Here is a 19,994-nt window from a genome sequence, read left to right as displayed (position 1 = left end):
TCTGATCCAGGTGCTTGGCTACCCAACCTTGCTTCCTGTACTAATGGAAGATGCTCTTCAGGCAAACTGCATGACAATCATGTGGATACAAACAGATCTTAGTATCTCTAATTTCCAAATAATACAATTTGACTTAAATCCTGGAAAAGGAAAACAAAAAGTTCTAAATAACATTGCATCATTATCCTTAACAATTTCACTAGAACAGTGACGATTCAGTAGCCTTGTGGTTGTACTTCTATACACTTTAAGCTTCATGTGGCTTACAGTGTAATAGTGACATTTCTATAGGCCTTTGGATTCATCCTCAAATACCACCAGCTCTGAGAAGGAGTGTAGAACTGAAGGAAGAAGAGGGCATTTACCATTAATCCAAGGAGAGTGACCTGTTGGGAGGCCTGGCCTTCAACACACCTGAGCATCAGCAAGTTCCACAGACTTCTAGAAATTACTTACCTTTTCCAATAGCAGAATCTGACTTGCATCTTTCAGGTACTGCCACTGATGAGTCACTAAGATTGTGATCTTCTCATGCAAGACTTGGCAAATACACCTACAAAGGTAAAAGGTACAGTATGTAAAAACATGAATGGGGGTGCTTCCAATTGAAAACACATATTTTGAAAACATAATGAGACAAAGACAACACAGGAGTTGAAGATCCATGGTTTAAATACCAAATAAATAATACAAACTAAGTACCAATATAAATCAATAAATCTGACTAAGTCCTCAAATTCATCAGCAGCAAACCTGAATCCAGCTCTGTTCAAAAATTCTAAAAACCAGTCCAGTGAAGCAGGCACCAACAACTAGTTTTTTTTTCCCCTCAAAAAACTCATCAATTACTTACATGTTTCATGATGATAAACAACTGACCAATACTGAGATTACAAAACCTGACTGAACTAAAACACTATTTCATGACTATACAGGAATGGGAGAAGAGGAATCTATGCCATTTAAAACTCTGTACATTTTTCTCAGGCAGTTTTCTAAGTGACTGTTCATGATTTATAATGTACATAGTAACAACAACAAATTAATAGACTCTTGGTAACCCTTGCCAGAGTGCATTTTCTAGACACTTCTTCCCAAATAGCATTAGATAGAAAATGAATGCTAGTGTGGCCTCCATATGTCTCTGCAACATTCCATCCCAACCAGGAAGTAAACTTTTTATTTGAACCAAAAACTTTCTGAATATGAAAATGAAAGATGAGAGTCCAAATGGCCCAAATCACAGGAAATCATCTAACAGCTCAAGACACACAATTCTCTTAGCCAAGACCCCCCAAACTATCCAAACTTAAGTGTTTTTTTTCACAGCAACCCCCTCAAACTGCCCCTACATTTTAAATGCAGACCCCAAGGAACTCAGCCCCAGTCTATTTCTACAGTGTCCACAACCCCTTCAGAGAAGTGAGTAGCCAGGTCCGAGGCCCCAGTGAGCATGGGCAGGGCTCCAGGCAGGTACTCTGAGTGCCCTGCACCCTCACAAAGCAAATCTCAGGAACATGGGCCAGAGCTCAGCCTGCTGAGTGAGTCAGATGGAGAACCTGGAGGCAGTAGACTGCAGCTCAGTTCCATCAGACAAACCACTAAACCTCAGTTTCTTCATCTCAGAAACATCGATGACAATCACGTGTTCTGAGAAGTCTAACCACCAGTCTGCTCAGTAAATGCCAGCTCCCTCCCCACGCCTCCCTAATTACAAGTGGTCATATGCTTTGGACTCAGAATAGAAAAACTCTGAAGGGACCCTCTGGACACAGGGTCTGTGATCAGAAAGAAGATCCTGGGATGCAGACACACTCACCATCGTTTCATTGATTCCAAACAGATTTATTTTTACCTTTTGACATTTACCTTACCTTTTGGCTTGTGTAATCTTACCTTTTCAGAGAAGGCAATGGCGCCCCACTCCAGTACTCTTGCCTGGAAAATCCCATGGACAGAGGAGCCTGGTAGGCTGCAGTCCATGGGGTCACTAAGAGTCAGACACGAACTGAGCGACTTCACTTTCACTTTTCACTTTCATGCATTGGAGAAGGAAATGGCAACCCACTCCAGTGTTCTTGCCTGGAAGAATCCCAGGGATGGGGGAGCCTGGTGGGCTGCCGTCTCTGGGGTCGCACAGAGTCGGACACGATTGAAGCGACTTAGCAGCAGCAGCAATCTTACCTTTTAGCTTCTGTACCTAAGTTTCTTGACTGAGTAACCCACTCCTCCAGTTAGTACTAAAGTTTTTCATGGAATTGTTGTCAATCAGTCCATAAGTTATATCCAACTCTCTGTGACCCCATGGACTGCAGCACACCAGGCTTCCCTGTCCCCCACTGTCTCCACAGTTTGATCAAATTCATGTCCATTGAGTCAATGATGCTATCTAACCATCTCATCCTCTGCTGCCCCCTTCTCCTTTTGCCTTCAATCTTTCCCAGTGTCAGGGTCTTTTCCAATGGGTTGGCTCTTCGCATCAGGTGGCCAAAGAATTGGAGCTTCAGCTTCAGCATCTGTCCTTCCAATGAACATTCAGGACTGATTTCCTTTAGAACTAACTTGTTTCAATCTTTTTGAAGTCCAAAGGACTCTCAAGAGTCTTCTCCATGTCCACAATTTGAAAGCATCAATTCTTTGGCACTTAGCCTTCTTTGTGGACCAACTCTCACATCCATATATGACTACTGGAAAAACCATAGCTATGACAATAGAGATTTGTCCACAAAGTGATGTCTTTGCTTTTTAATACACTGTCTAGGTTTATCATAGTTTTCCTTCCAAAGAGCAAGTGTCTTTTAATTTCATGGCTGAAGTCACTATCCACAGTGATTTTGGAGCCCAGAAAAATAAAATGTCACTGTTTCTACATTTTCCCCTTCTATTTGGCATGAAGTGATGGGACTAGATGTCATAATCTTAGTTTTTTTTTTAATGTTGACCTTCAAGCCAGCTTTTTCACTCTCTTCTTTCATCTTCAGGTGTCACAGTGATAAAGAATTTGCTTGCCAATGCAGGAGACATGGGTTCAATCCCTGGGTTGGGAAGATGCCCTGTAGAAATAAATGGGAACCCACTCCAGTATTCCTGCCTGGAAAACTCCATGGACAAAGGAGATTGGCAGGGCTGTAGTCCATGGGGTTGCAGAGTCAGACATGACTGAGAATACATATGTACACACTTTCACCCTCATCAAGAGGTTCTTTAGTTCCGCTTCACTTTCTGCCATTAAGGGTGGCATCATCTGCAAATCTGAGCTTGTTCATATTTCTCCCAGCAATCTTGATTCCAGCTTGTGATTCACCCAGCCCAGCATTTTACTTGATGTACTCTGCATAAAAGTAAAATAAGCAGGGTGACAATATATAGCCTTGACATACTCCTTTCCTAATTTTGAACCAGTCAGTTGTTCCATGTCTAGTTCTAATTGTTGCTTCTTGATCCACATACAGGTTTCTCAGGAGACAGGATAGTCTGTTATTCCCATCTCTTGAAGAATTTTCCACAGTTTGTTGTGATCCACACAGTTAAAGGCTTTAGCATAGTCAATGAAGCAGAAGTGGATTTTTTTTTAGATTTCCTTGCTTTCTCTATGATTCAGTGAATGATGGCAGTTTGATCTCTGGTTCCTCTGCCTTTTCTAAACCCAGCTTGTACATCTGGAAGCTTCTCAGGTCACATACTGCTGTAAGCCTAGCTTGGAGGATTTTGAGCATTACCTTGCTAGCTTATGGAATGAGTGCAATTATACAGTAAAGTGAACATTCTCGGGAATGTTCTTTAGAATTCATGGAATTGTTTTTCTTTAATTCAAAATACCTGTCAATAGTCCCCAAAGGCAGATGTTAATCAAATATGATGGGCTGCTTTATCCAAGATGGACCAACCGAAAAGTTTTTAAATGTTTTCTTCCTAACATTCCATCATAGATGAGGTAATATAATTACAATGAAGTGATCAGTTGATGATTTTGAATTTCTTCCCAAATAATAATTTTTATCCAAATCTCTAGAAAAATATTTTCCAAGTTTTTAAGAGTAAAGTTTTCCAAGTCATGCCACAAAAATAATTGCTTCAGTGATGAGCTGTTTACACATTATTTCTAGATAAGAGCTGTTAACCACATAATTCCCTATATCAAAATAATCCTATATAAATGCTGTGTTAAGAGGGGACATGGTAGATTATTGTAGAAGGGATATAAGTAATACAGAGTCCCACCTTCATTCATTCGACTGGCTGACTTTGGTTAGGCAAAGGCGCTATCCCAAGTACTGAGGATACACCCACAGGTCAAGACAGTAGACAACACTATGCACCCCTTAGCAGCAGCAGCAGCAGTATAGAAAAATACACTATTGGGCTGTGATGTGTGCTCTGAGGGAAAAGTAAGGTGGCACTGCTGTCTTAGGTAGGGTGACATGGAGCCCTGAGACTCTCTGGGGAAAAATCCTGGAAGAAGACACAGCAGGTGCAGGGGTCCTGGGACAGAACATGCTGGGCTGATGCGCCTTCCTGCATTCACTGCTTAGGTTTGCGGGTCGAGGGGTGGGGGCGGGGCGGGGGCAGAGGCTCATAAATGGTCAAATGCACCCACTGAGGGTTGTGGGAAGACAGAAGGCATGGGGGCCCCCTGGAGGAGCAGGAGGGAATGGCAGGACCCATCTTCCACCTTCCTTCTGTGTGCTGGTACACTGCTCCCTGGCTGTGGGACAGAGGGACCAGTATGTACAGACGGACAGGGATGAGGAAGGACCCCCACCCCCCATAAATCTAGCACAGCCAGATACTGACTGGGTGTGGGGATGAGCTGGGAAGTTTGATAGGGCAGATGTCAAAGTAGCCTGTTCTTTATTTGAGGACCTGGAACTGCATCCTGAATGGCGTGGGGGGACAGGCGGGATCTATGAAGGGCTGGAACAGGAGGGTGAGCTGTGTAGACAGCAGTGTCAGAATCTGATCAGGACAGATCTGAAGAGCAGATGATGCAGGAGGTGGGGGGTCTGATGATGTAGGACTGGACCAGGACACGATCCATGGCTGGACACAGGTGTCACTGCATCAGTTCACCTAAGGCCCCTCACCTTATGTAGGTGATAGAACTCACTTAGTGTAATAAGTGTAACAACATATAGGTGTAAAACTTACGGACCTTAATAACCTTGGATATAGATTCATGACTGAAGAAAATTGTTAATGGCTAGTAGAAATATTATTCACTCACTTTTAATACAAAATACTCCCCATTATTAAGCTTCAACACAACCACCATCTCTCATAGCATAATGCTCCATCCAATTTTCTAACTCACTGAGAACATTCTCAGTTGCTGCTAAGTGATGTCCTAAATATTGCATTCATGCTCCCTGCCCTAAGTTTCCCCAGAGAATGTGGTTCTGATTAGCAAAGGACAGTCTTAATTAACAAGCTTGCTTCTATCAAGTGCACATCCAGAGTCATTACATCCAAAATGTTGAGAGGACTTTATAAACACATCCTGGGTTCAGAAAGAACTTGGGAGAGCTTTTGTGATAGCACAGTGACACTTGACAATCAGAACTCTGTCTCCTCCCTTCCCTGTGATGCAAATACAATAGTCAGCAGAATCTCTTCTTACACTGATGGAGAATTTGTGCAGATGCACACAAGACAGACTGACAGACATTTGTGATTTCATGGTAGGGTATTGAGAACAGGGAGGCTGAACTACTCATGATGCCAGAAGGGGAGGGTGGGGAATCTCTGCCATAGTACTAGAGCCATCACTGAACTCATGACAAGACACAAGGCATTTCTCTAAGGGAAAATTCATCAAGCCATGATCAGGAGAGGGTAGGAAAGGGGGTCAGACCAGAGAGCTGGAGGCCATGCCAAGTGTCAGCTGTGCTGCTCTCTTACTTTGAAAGGGTCAGTACTACTGTGCATTTTTTGTGTGACAAAATACACATAATATGACATCTACCATTTTAACCATTTTTAAGTATACACCTCAGTAACGCTAAGTACATTTACATTGCTGTGTAACCATCATCACCACTCATCTCCAGAGCTCTTTTATCACCCCAATACTAAGTACAAGTTACACACAAACTTTGGTAGAACTCGTACAATGACCCTGCTAGTGGATGTGGAACACCAGCTCCTTGTATCCAGAGCTCAGAGCTGCCCCCACATGTCTCTCTCTCACATACACACACTGCTAACTCTGCTGAAATCTTTTTGCTTTGCTAAGTAGCATGAATTGTGAGTTGTGAATGAATTATTTCCCCTACAAACGTACACGCTGATGTCTTAACCCCCAGCACCTTAGAATTTGGTGACAGGATCTTCCAAGAGGTATTTAAGTTAGATGAGGCCATTAGGGTGGGCCAAATACAATCTGACTGGTGTCCTTAGAAGAGGAGACTAAGACATAGGACAGAGACACAGGAGTACACGTGGACAGAAGGAGGACCATGTGAGGACCATGCAAGAAGAGTGCCATTAGAAGCCAAGTAGAGAGGTCTAAGGAGAAACCAAACTGCCCATACCTTGATCTTAGACTTTCCCAGCTTCCAAAACTATGAGATAAACTTCTGTTATTTCTAAGCTTCCCAGGCTCTGGTCTCCTGTGAGAGCAACCTGGATGGATGCAGCCCCAGCAAACTAACACAGGACCCGACAGTGAGAATTTCCAAATAGCTTCTCTTTGCCGAACACCCCGCCTTTTCCTGGCAAGGACATGTCTGCTGTTCTCCTCACAGCCCTGCTTCCTCCTCCTTCCATACCTGAGCTTCTACTCTTCCTTCAGCAAAGGACTGGGTCTGCCTCTCAGCCTCCACTAACCTGCCCAGCCTGCAGGTACCCATGGCACTTCCAGCCCAGTTCTGGGCACAGGGAGCTTTCCAGTTTCAATGAAAGCCTCCAGCTGCCAATTCTGCTTTCACTCAGCACTTACTACCTGTATTAAAACCCTCTAAATGTCAAAAAGCAACAGTTAGAACTGGACGTGGAACAACAGACTGGTTCCAAATCAGGAAAGGAGTATGTCAAGGCTATATATTGTCACCTTATATGCAGAGGGCATCATGAGAAATGCTGGGCTGGATGAAGCAGAAGCTGGAATCAAGATTGCTGGAAGAAATATCAATAACCTCATGGCAGAAAGTAAAGAAGACACCACCCTTATGGCAGAAAGTGAAGAAGAACTAAAAAGCCTCTTGATGAAAGTGAAAGAGGAGAGTGAAAAAGTTGGCTTAAAACTCAACATTCAGAAAACTAAGATCATGGCATCTGGTCCCAACACTTCATGGCAAATAGATGGGGAAACAGTGGAAACAGTGACAGACTTTATTTTGGGGCGCTCAAAAATCACTGCAGATGGTGATTGTAGCCATGAAATTAAAAGACGCTTGCTTCTTGAAAGAAAAGTTATGACCAACCTAGACAGCATATTAAAAAGCAGAGACATCAGAGACATTACTTGGCCAACAAAAGTCCACTTAGTCAAAGCTATGGTTTTTCCAGTAGTCATGTATGGCTGTGAGAGTTGGACCATAAAAAAGCTGAGCACCAAAGAATTGATGCTTTTGAACTGTGGTGTTGGAGAAGACTCTTGAGAGTCCCTTGGACTGAAAGAGATCCAACCAGTCCATCCTAAAGGAAATCAGTCCTAAATATTTATTGGAAGGACTGATGCTGAAGCTGAAACTCCAATACTTTGGCCACCTGATGCAAAGAACTGACTCACTGGAAAAGACCCTGATGCTGGGAAAGATTGAAGATAGGAGGAGAAGGGGATGACAGAGGATGAGATGGTTGAATGACATCACTGACTCAATGGACATGAGTTTGAGTAAACTCCAGTAGTTGGTGATGGACAGGGAGACCTGACATGCTGCAGTCCATGGGGTCACAAAGAGTTGAACACGACTCAGTGACTGAACTGAACTGAGCTGCTGACCTTTTCCCAGCCCTCTGTCTTAAGAAGCTCCACATAGAGACAAGTTCCTTACAGGTAGGAATGAGAGCTGAGCATCCTACTCTCCCTTAATTCTGCCCATTGTGGGTCCTTACCCACTCCTGGCTGACCATCTTGCTTTGTAAACTAAGAAGTTTTGTGCAGTGACATCTCTAAGGGCATCGATCTCAGGGCACACAGCAGGCCTTTAATAAGTGCAGCTGGAAGGACTCGTTGGCTTCACCAAGGTGAACAACAGCAAGATGGAGTAGATGTGAATGCTGCTTCAGAATAAGCAAGTTTGTGAGACTTTCAAAAAGACCCATCTAGATTCCAGCAGAGGTCTCAGTCAGCGTGTATTAGGACACATTATACACAGAAAAGCATCAGAGTTTTTCTACCTCAGAGATTCAGTGGTCAAACAAGAACTACCAACAACAAATTCCAGAAACACAAAGTGAGAGTCAGGACTTAAGCCAGATTCTAGATACCTAGTTTCAAATTCAAGTTGACCCTACATGTGGGTCTAAGTATTCATTCTACTAAGCATCGATGAAGCAATGTTAATGTTTGAGGCCATATGCTGGTGAAGAATAAATCACTTTGAAATTCTAGACTTTAGTAAGAATTTCAAACCGACGGAATGACAAGCATAATAACCCAACAAGGCCTTTCCACAGAAGTCATATGTCAGTACTAAAATCTTCACTTCTAACGTGCCTTAAACAAATGATGGAGGAAAAGAACTGGCAGCCAAGTTGCAGGTCACCTAGTCCCATTCTCCAATTTAAAAAGCGTACATCATCTTTTTTCTTTTTAGATATTTTTCTGTTTATTTGGCTGCATTAGGTCTTAGTCATTTCATGCAGCATCTTTTGTTGCGATGCACACTCTCAAGCTGTGGTGTGCAGGCTCTGGAGCATGCAGGCTCAACAGTTGTGACCCATGGGCTTAGTTACTCCATGGCATATGAGATCTTAGTTCTCCAACAGGGATCAAACCCATGTCTACTACATTGCAAGGCAGATTCTTAACCATTATACCACCAGATCACCCTATTCATAGTCCTTATCCCTAGGGTCTGGATTCAGCAACTACAAGTAGCAGGGGGAAATCTCCCATCTATCCCTTACTCCCTAAAGCACAGACCCCACTGTCCTCTGCACAATGGAAGCACCTTCTATATTTTTCTGCCCTGACCTCAGCATGATGCAAAATTTCTCTATGATGGATCTTCTGTGGAGGGAAGGGAAGGGAGAGAGAGACACCAGGCAGAGCGAGTTGAGTCTCCCAAAGTACAAAGGCTTTCCTGGGCTCTCTTCCCTGGTCTCTACATGGTTCCTGGAAAGAAGAAATGATAGAAAACAGGAGCAAACTCACTGTTCAAACAAGTGCCTGCTGACTTCTGTATCCACTGCACTGAGCGGATCATCCAGGAGGTAGATGTCTGCATCCTGATACACAGCTCTAGAAAACATAGAGAGATGTCAAGAGAGGACACTTCACACTCCTTGAGTCCCATCTCTGAATCATGACAGTGTTCAAAAACTGTATGTTCATTCCAAGAGCCTAGGGAAAGAGCCAAGACCCTGCTTGACAAAGGCCCACCCAGTGAGCAGGGTCTGCATGCCCACTTCCACTAGGAGCCATGGAGAAGGAGGGGCAGGATGACAACTGAAATGCCATTTACCTTGCAAGGTTGACCCGGGCTTTCTGCCCTCCACTCAGTGTGGTTCCTCGGTCTCCTATGATAGTTAGATCTCCATTTTCCAGAAATTGTAAATCCTACATGGAGAGAGAAAAGGGAAAAAAACAAAGAATTAAAATGTGTTGTCCTCCTGACATCTTAGCTCTTCAGTGTTAGTACTTCATAAAAGTGTTTGATCAGCAGCAGTGTGCTTATTTTCATAGCAACTAAATTGTAACTTTGAACATTAAAAAAAAAAAAAAAAAAACTTCTCAGGAATTTTAATGTGTTGTCATTATATATTTTTTTCGCAGCATTTATGCATTTGACCATTATAACAGGTATTTATTGAGCATTGATTATACAGCAGACATCGTTCTGGACACATGAAACAAAGTCTCAGAATTTCTTTCCATGGTGGGAGATGGACGACATGTAAAATTAACCTGAGCACAAGTACTGAGGATGAGAAGGAAAAGGAAGCCGGCTCAGGGGGATGGAGACTGAAGGAGGGAAGTGAGTCCACACTAGGGTGGGAAGGCTCTGCTCAGAGATGGTGTGAGCAGATCTGGCGGGGGGGGGGGGGTGGCGGTGCTTAGGCAGACCTGGAGAGGCTGCTCCTCACAGAGAGAGGGGCAGGTGCAGGGGCCACGAGGGAGATGCCCAAAGGGTTCAGGACAAGCAAGGACACAGGAGAGCAGAGCTGAGTAGGAATGAGGGGAGTGAGGGCAGAGACAGAGAAGGAGGAGCCTGGGGTCACTCCAACAAAGGAGGAAGGGGAGTACTGACATGGTCTGAGATTTTTAAGAAATCAGTCCTGCCCTTTGTGGAAAACAGATGATAATGGGAGAAAGGTGAGGGCAGATACAAGCAAGGAAGCTACTGGAATAATCTAGGTGAGACGACTGTGCCCAGGACCAGAGTGGGAGCAGCAGGAATGGAGAGACAGGGTCACACTCCAGACACATATGGAAGATGGAGTCTGGAAGACCTGCTGACAGGTATGGGCTGTTAGAGAAGAGGAGGACTGTGTGTCTGGGTCGTGAGGAAGGGGAAGGAAAGGGTCTCCATTTACTGAACTGGCGAAGATGGTAGATGTAGGTTTAGGAGACTTCCCCTGTGGACAAGCTGAGATGACCTCTCAGTGGTGTCACAGTGCAGCTGGACATGCAAGTGTGAAGGTCTGTGCTAGAGACACAGGTGTGAGAGCTGGTGGCCCAGGAGGTGAAGGCACAGGTCTTACTTTATCAAGGAGTAAATATGTCTTAAACAAAACAATTTACTGATCTCAGCTTCAGCTTCCCACTCTCTCTGAAGAGATAATACCTGACCTGTGTCTTCCACAGTGATACTTAAGGTTAAGTGGTAGACTGACAAGATCAGTACAAGAAATGGAAACAGAAAAAATAAGCATATGAAAAGATACTTGACAGAAATGTCATTCAGTTCAGTTCAGTTCAGTCACTCAGTCGTGTCCGATTCTTTGCGACCCCCTAAACCGCAGCACACCAGGCCTCCCTGTTCATCACCAACTCCCAGAGTCCACCCAAACCCATGTCCGTTGAGTCGGTGATGCCATCCAACCATCTCATCCTCTGTCGTCCCCTTCTTTTCCTGCCCTCAATCTTTCCCAGTATCAGGGTCTTTTCCAATGAGTCAGCTCTTTGCATCAGGTGGCCAAAGTATTGGAGTTTCAGCTTCAACATCAGTCCTTCCAATGAACATTTAGGACTGATCCCCTTTAGGATGGACTGGTTGGATCTCCTTGCAGTCCAAGGGACTCTCAAGAGTCTTCCCCAACACCACAGTTCGAAAGCATCAATTCTTCTGTGCTCAGCTTTCTTCACAGTCCAACTCTCACATCCATACATGACCACTGGAAAAACCATAGCCTTGACTAGACGGACCTTTGTTGGTAAAGTAATGTCTCTGCTTTTGAATATGCTGTCTAGGTTGGTCATAACTTTCCTTCCAAGGAGTAAGCGTCTTTTAATTTCATGGCTGCAATCACCATCTGCAGTGATTTTGGAGCCCCCAAAAATAAAGTCAGCCACTATTTCTACTGTTTCCCCATCTATTTCCCATGAAGTGATGGGACCAGATGCCATGATCTTCGTTTTCTGAATGTTGAGTTTTAAGCCAACTTTTTCACTCTCCTCTTTCACTTTAATCACGAGGCTCTTTAGTTCCTTTTCACTTTCTGCCAGAAGGGTGGTGTCATCTGCATATCTGAGGTTATTGTTATTTCTCCTGGCAATCTTGATTCCAACTTGTGCTTCTTCCAGCCCAGCGTTTCTCATGATGAACTCTGCATATAAGTTAAATAAGCAGGGTGACAATATACAGCCTTGACATACTCCTTTTCCTACTTGGAACCAGTTTGTTGTTCCATGTCCAGTTCTAACTGTTGCTTCCTGACCTACATACAGATTTCTCAAGAGGCAGGTCAGGTGATCTGGTATTCCCATCTCTTTAAGAATTTTCCACAGCTTATTGTGATCCACACAGTCAAAGGCTTTAGGGAAATGTCATTAGGGAATTACAAATCAAAACAACAAGATACCACTATATATCTATTGCTGCTGCTGCTGCTAAGTTGCTTCAGTCATGTCCAACTCTGTGCGACCCCATAGATGGCAGCCCACCAGGCTCCCCCATCCCTGGGATTCTCCAGACAAGAACCCTGGAGTGGGCTGCCATTTCCTTCTCCAATGCATGAAAGTGAAAAGTGAAAGTGAAGTTGCTCAGACGTGTCCGACTCTTAGCGACCCCATGAACTGCAGCCTACCAGGCTCCTCAGTCCATGGGATTTTCCAGGCAAGAGTACTGCAGTAGGGTGCCATTGCCTTCTCCAATATACCTATTAGACTGGCTAAAATTCAAAACACTGAAAACACCAAATGTTGAAGAGGGTGTGGAGCAACAGGAACTATAATTCATTACTAATGAGATGTGAAATGGCACAGTGATTGTGGAAGATATTTTGGCACTTTTTTCACAAAGTTTAACATGGCCTTACTACATGATCTAGTAATCATTCTCCTAGATATTTGCCCATATGAATTGATAATTTATGTCCACATAGGAACCTGTACCTCAGTACTCATATCAATTTCTTTCATAATTTCCAAGAACTAGAAGCAACAAAAATGGCCTTCACTAGCTCCATTTAGAAACAAACTGAGGTGCAACCATACCATGGGATATTATTTAGCAATAAAAATAAATGCATTATCAGGCCATGAAAAGATGTGGAGCAATATTAAGTGCATTTGACTAAATTAAAGAAGCCAGTCTGAAAATGCTTCATTTTGTACAATTCTAACTCTAAAACATTATGAAAAAGGCAAACTATAAATACATGAAAAAGATCAGTGATTACTAATGGTTGAGTGAGGAGGAAAGATGAAGATGCAGAGCACAGATTTTTAGGGTAGTAAAACCTCTGTATGATACTATACTAGTGAAAGAATGACATTACATATTTGTTAAAGACCATAGAAATGTACAATTTAAAAAATGAACTTTAATGTAAAGGGTGGATTTTAGTTAATAATAATGTATTGTTTTGGGTTCATCTATTGTAACAAATGTACCACACTAATGCAGATGATAATAGCGAAAACCGGGGGAGGGGTAATCAGAAGATGGAGTGTATGGAAACTCTGCAGTGCCTGCTTAATTTTTCTATAAACCTAAAACTGCTATAAAATGAAGCATAAAAAAAAAGACGGAACAGTCTGCATGAAAAATCAAAGGAAAAGAAACAGTGTGCTCAAGGGACACCAAGAAAAACTGCTGGACTCAGTAGATTCTTGTCCATGGAAGCAGGAAAAACTCAAAGCTAAGAAGGATATGAAGTTTCTGCTTGAGAATCTGGGAATCTATCAAAAGTTATAATTTAACATTATTTAAGAACTAAATAGACAAATCAGAGTACCTGATGGGGGTGGGGGGAAGATAATAAGAACATCCCCAAATGACAAGATAACAACCAAAGTTATGTTACACAGTATTATATTACAAATCTTAGATTGCCTGTAATTATCACTGGACAGATCCTGGCACAGACAAACAGAGTTTGGGGGAGTTTGTTATGTACTAGACCCGTCAGGCATCAATCTATGATGCCCAGCAGTACCTTTCTGCAGATAAAGCCCTCTTTTGTCTCTACTTTAGCAAATTGGGCAGAAAGCAAGTGGCACAGTAGGGTCTCCAGGATAAGAAGTTTTCTGATTTCCCTAAGTCTCACTTTCCTCTTCTACAGAATGTGCTGCAGAAACAAGAGTAACTAAACTCAATGATGCTGTGAGAATCAAAACACACATATGAACACCTTCCATAAATAAAAAAAGGACATGAATGGATTGTAACTTGCTATTGGTGACTGAGGCCTATTTTCACATCAAGCCAACAATGGGACTCCATTCATACTGTGGATCACAATATGCAAAGCATGTGACCAAAAGAAAAAGAAAGAGATTGTCTCCATCATAACCCTCCCTGACAGCCACAAAGACATACAGGCACACAGGTTCCCTGCTCATTCAGAGTGCATCCAATGAAAGGCAGCAATAGCTCTGTTGTGGAAATTCATTATTTCACCTTCTTTCTTTGTGGAGTTCAGAAATTATCATCTCAAGCTTTTGGCTTTAATGAAAAACAACAGGCCATTTTAAGATAGGTTCCCAGCCTCACACACACACTGTTTACTTGGCCTCTGTTTCACTGTTGACAGTCTTCACAAACTGTTCCACTTAGCTGTTATGCTTTGATTTTACATTGTTTTCATTTCTTTCTCAAAACAGCACCACATTGTAGCACAGCAATTTCAATCACACTCTAGAAAAGGCACCTGAATCCACTCCTCCATTTAGCACAGTCAGGGCATAAGAAATAAGCACTCTCTCTCCAGGTCTGGTGGAAGGACTTTGAGTAGATTGTTGACTCTGACAATTCAGTTCAGTTCAGTTCAGTCGCTCAGTCATGTCTGACTCTTTGCAACCCCATGGACTGCAGTATGCCAGGCTTCTCTGTCCATCACCAACTTCCAGAGCTTGCTTAAACTCACATCCATTGAGTTGGTGATGTCATCCAACCATCTCATCCTCTGTCATCCCCTTCTCCTCCTGCCTTCAATCTTCCCCAGCATCAAGGTCTTTTCCAGTGAATCAGTTCTTTGCATCAGGTGGCCAAAGTATTGGAGTTTCAGCTTCAGCATCAGTCCTTCCCATTAATATTCAAGACTAATTTCCTTCAGGATTGACTAGTTTGATCTCCTTGCAGTCCAAGGGACTCTCAAGAGTGTTCTTCAACACCACAGTTCAAAAGCATCAATTCTTTGGTGCTCAGCTTTCTTTATGGTCCAACTCTCACATCCATACATGACTGCTGGAAAAACCATAGCTTTGACTAGATGGACCTTTGTTGGCAAAGTAATGTCTCTGCTTTATAATATGCTATCTAGGTTAGTCATAGCTTTTCTTCCAGGGGGCAAATGTCTTAATTTCATGGCTGCATTCACCATCTGCAGTTATTTTGGAGCCCAAATAAATAAAGTCTCTCACTGTTTCCACTGTTTCCCCATCTATTTGCCATGAAGTGATGGGACCAGATGCCATGACATTCTTTTTTGAATGTTGAGTTTTAAGCCAACTTTTTCACTGTCCTCTTTCACTTTTGTCAGGAGACTCTTTAGTTCCTCGGGGTTTTCTGCCATAAGGATGATGTCCTCTGCATATCTGAGGTTATTGATATTTTTCCCTCCAATCTTGACTCCAGCTTGTGCTTTATCCAGCCCAGTGTTTTGCAAGATATACTCTGCATATATGTTAAATAAACAGGGTGACAATATACAGCCTTGACATATTCCTTCCCCAATTTGGAACCAGTCTATTGTTACATGTCCAGTTCTAACTGTTGCTTCTTGACCTGCATACAGATTTCTCAGGAGGCAGGTAAGGTGGTCTGGTATCCCATCTCTTGAAGAACTTTCCACAGTTTGTTGTTATCCACACAATCAAAGGCTTTGGTGTAGTCAATAAAGCCAAAGTAGGTGTTTTTCTAGAAGTCTCTTGCTTTTTTGATGATCCAACTGATGTTGGCCATTTGATCTTTGGTTCCTCTACCTTTTCTAAATCAAGTTTGAACATCTAGAAGTTCACGGTTCACATACTGTTGAAGCCTGGCTTGAAGAATTTTGAGCATTAATTTGCTAGCATGACAATTACTCTGACAATTATTCATGGACACACCACAGATAAGAAAAATATTTCACAAGATTTGAAGTAAAATCCAAGTCAGGTTAATTCCCAGCCACCATTTTCTGATTAGGTTAGAGGGAAAAGCCTGAGTTGAGCATATATTACAGTTCCTTCCACTGACAGGAAGGTGTTCTTATTCATGTTATTTTCCTCTAAGTTAAATTTAACCAGTTCTCACTGAACAGCAGACACACACACTAGAGGCAAACTAGGAAATGGTGCTGCTAATTCTTGATGCCATCCATCCAGAAGAACATGAAGAGCCCTTCACTGATGGTGGAGACTTAGTGTAGAAACACCACACAGTAGACTGTTGAAACCATTAATGAGGCCCTGACAGAGGAAGGCTGGGTTCCAGAGTCAAATGGCAGACGTCTTTCCTTTCTTACAGCTTTTCTTCCATGTGGAATTGCCCTTCCTCTCATGGCCTGTCAATATCTTGCCCATCTTTCCAGGCTCAGCCCAAACACACTCTCCCATGAACCCATCCTGGACTCATCTCTTCCTGCTGGTTTCCTAAAGTTCTACTTACATCTCTCATCTCTAATGAAGGACTGTCTTATTCTGGTCCATCATTTGTACACATGCACACAGTGTCTCTCAGCTCCTGGAGGGTAAGATCTGTGGTGGACCCCGATGCTGTTTATCTCTAATCCTCACAACCAGCTGCACAGGAAGTACTGGCCCCACATCACAGATGAGGAAACGGAGACTAAGTGAGGTCACATCGCTGCTCTGAGGAATGCCTTTACATAATGTACTATGTACAGAGCACCTACATAAATATAAACTTAAATAATGAAAGTTAAATATTCAAATATCTTCTTTCTTACATGTCATATTTTATGGATGTGTTTTACCAAAAACTGAGCTTATAATTAAGAGCTAATTTTTTTTTCAAAATTATTCTAACATTTATAAAGTGCCTGTTATGTCCTTAGCAATCAGGTGCTTTAAAATCACTCCTGCATTTCATCCTCAAAACAACATTATGAGGTTGATAGTATTATTATCTCTATTTTACAGATGAAGAATCATGCACCTAGCAAACAGAGAAACAGACTCAATTCCTAAGCCTCTGACTCCTGGGCCTTGAAGTTGATGTCATCAGTCTGAATTGATGTTGCCACTGTGATTACTTCATTTCTCCCTATTTTATCATATTAATAGAAATGTTTTCAGCTCAATGAACTTAAATGTTTACTTCAATTAAATCTAGTATAATATACCATGTTGTAATTAACATATGTAATACAAGAAAATTTACTTTCTTCTGTTTTTTCTTCCAGGATTTGGGGGCAGTGGGGTTAGGGAAAACAGTGAGAAGAAATCTTAATTTTATGTATGTATATTTGTAGATAAAAGGGCTATAATAGTAAAACTAGTTACCATTTACTGAAACACTGCATGTTTGCATTCCACATGAATGACCTGTAGCGTTTACAATAATCCCATCTATCCCTGCATTCAATAAGAAAAGAAATTGAGATAAACACCCAGAGTTAATAACTAAGATTGTTTCTCTCCAAAAGCCAAGCCTTTTCTACTACACATACAGTTTCTGTAACTACAGGCCAAAACAGTTCTAGGATACCTCTATTATCTACGAAAGTATTATCCCCATCCACTGATACAGGGATTCCAAAAAAGATAAGCAAAGAGTCTCATTAGGTGGTTCCCAGGTGTAAAAACCTTGCTGACCTCTTGCTAATCATAGTCACAGATGACATTTCAGAGCAGCAACAAAACCTCCTGGATACCCTCTGCTCCAGAGTCCTTGTTTTGCTGCAGATACATCAGAGGTCCAGGCAGGTAACAGGACATGTCCAGAGTGACAGTGAGCAAGTGACAAACCTGCGGTCAGGACACTGCTCTCCGATCCCTCCCTTCCTGCCAAGGAGGAAGTGGACACAAGGGGCCTGAACTCCATGTCCCAACCACGCAGAAAACAGGAGAGTGGTCCATGTTTTTAAACATCACACAACATACAGAAGAATCATTGTGCAGGTCCGTCCTGCAGGTCCCCTTCCCACCAGGGTCTGTGCTGCACACATGCCCTAGGCTGGGTAAAGCCCCAGGACACTGCCCACCTTACTGGTCCAGTCACCCCATGTGGCTGCAGCAAAGCATCAGCTCCCATAGAAAATACAGAATGGCAGCCACTGTCCCAGCACCTGCTCTTCTCCAGAGATGCTCAAGTGTGGGGGAAAAGATAATGCTGAGCTTTACCAGAAAGGTGAGGTCATAAAAGAAACAGCCGCACAGTGGCCTGGGTCTTTGGAGCCTGACCTGGACATCAAAAATTTAACTTGATTAAGGTAATTATTAATCTATTTCTTCTGAAATGCCTGAAATCTATTTATTTACCATCCCACTTTCATAAATCACCGAATTTTTTAATAAGTTCTTCCTTATAAACTTCCTCAATTGAAAGGCAGCACAGCACTGTGGAGTCTAGAGTCCTGCTGAAACAGCTCTGAACATGAGCTGCCAGTGTTGAGGTGAGTCATTTCTTCTCACCAAGCCTCATTTTACCAACTATAAAATGAGGTGGAACATCAAAGACACTGATAAAAGATTCATAACTCATATTTCTTTTTATGTGTGTACATGTGTGCACGTGTGAGTGATACACAGAAAACAGATTGCCACATGGACTCAATAAATGAGAGCTATTCTCTCACTATCTTACATTTGCTTTCTCTTATTTTCTTACACAGTATGTATATCATTTAATAAAAATCTAGTTCATTACTGCTAATGACATCATTTCTGCAAAAGCACATCATCCATTAACAATAACGCCAGGAGAAAGTATATACCAAGAGTTAAACCAAGCAATTCTGTTTGTCCACATCATCATTTATGGTAACTTCACCTGGATACAGATCTAGTGAAAATTCAAGGCCACCTGTCCAGATACAAAATTAACTATTTTCCTCATAAGTTGGGTCTGGAGGCCCTTTCAACACCCACACCTTTTGAAAAGTCTGTCCCAGCCTGTCTTACACAGCTATAAAAGAAAGTCAGATTCCAGACTGCACTGGAACAGGACCCACCAGGGGGGAAGCCTTTAACATTGTTATTACTGCACTGATCTTTTCCTAACCCAAGAGAGTAGACATAGTAAATTTATCATCAGTATTGTAAATTTTTCTTTCTTTTTGCCAATTATAAAGGCAGAGGGAACCCAAGAGATCAAATTACGCCACATCTGCTGGATCATGGAAAAAGCAAGGAAGGAGTTAACAGAAAAACATCTATTTCTGCTTCTTTGGACTAATGCCAAGCCTTCTGACTTGTGTGGGATCACAATAACTGTGGAACAATTCTGAAACAATGGGAATACCAGACCACTGATCTGCCTCTTGAGAAATTTGTATGGAAGCAACAGTTAGAACTGGACATGGAACAACAGACTGGTTCCAAATAGGAAAAGGAGTATGTCAAGGCTGTATATTGTCACCCTGCTTATTTAACTTATATGCAGAGTACATCATGAGAAATGCTGGGCTGGAAGAAACACAAGCTGGAATCAAGATTGCCGGGAGAAATATCAATAACCTCAGATATGCAGATGACACCACCCTTCTGGCAGAAAGTGAAGAGGAACTCAAAAGCCTGTTGATGAAAGTGAAAGTGGAGAGTGAAAAAGTTGGCTTAAAGCTCAACATTCAGAAAATGAAGATCATGGCATCCGGTCCCATCACTTCATGGGAAATAGATGGGGAAATGGGTGGAACAGTGTCAGACTTTATTTTTCTGGGCTCCAAAATTATACCAGATGGTGACTGCAGCCATGAAATTAAAGATGCTTACTCCTTGAAGGAAAGTTATGACCAACTTAGATAGCATATTCAAAAGCAGAGCCATTACTTTGCCAACAAAGGTTTGTCTAGTCAAGGCTATGGTTTTTCCTGTGGTCATGTATGGATGTGAGAGTTGGACTGTGAAGAAGGCTGAGCACTGAAGAATTGATGCTTTTGAACTGTGGTGTTGGAGAAGACTCTTGAGAGTCCCTTGGACTGCAAGGAGATCCAACAGTCCATTCTGAAGGAGATCAGCCCTGGGATTTCTTTGGAAGGCATGATGCTAAAGCTGAAAT

General features: G+C 42.4%; 1 protein-coding gene across 1 annotated transcript in view; it reads right to left on the bottom strand.

Annotated features, from left to right (window-relative positions):
* LOC784305 (ATP-binding cassette sub-family C member 4-like) overlaps nt 1–19,994 on the bottom strand; it is a 251,837-nt gene that overhangs the window by 140,903 nt on the left and 90,940 nt on the right. Inside the window, exon 13 of the mRNA XM_059892172.1 lies at nt 457–553. Within this exon, the coding sequence (XP_059748155.1) occupies nt 457–553 (97 nt within the window). The remainder of the gene's footprint in view (nt 1–456; nt 554–19,994) is intronic.

This window comes from Bos taurus, chromosome 12 (assembly GCF_002263795.3).
Source record: "Bos taurus isolate L1 Dominette 01449 registration number 42190680 breed Hereford chromosome 12, ARS-UCD2.0, whole genome shotgun sequence".
Taxonomy (NCBI): domain Eukaryota; kingdom Metazoa; phylum Chordata; class Mammalia; order Artiodactyla; family Bovidae; genus Bos; species Bos taurus.
This window is presented reverse-complemented; position numbering and strand designations above follow the sequence as displayed.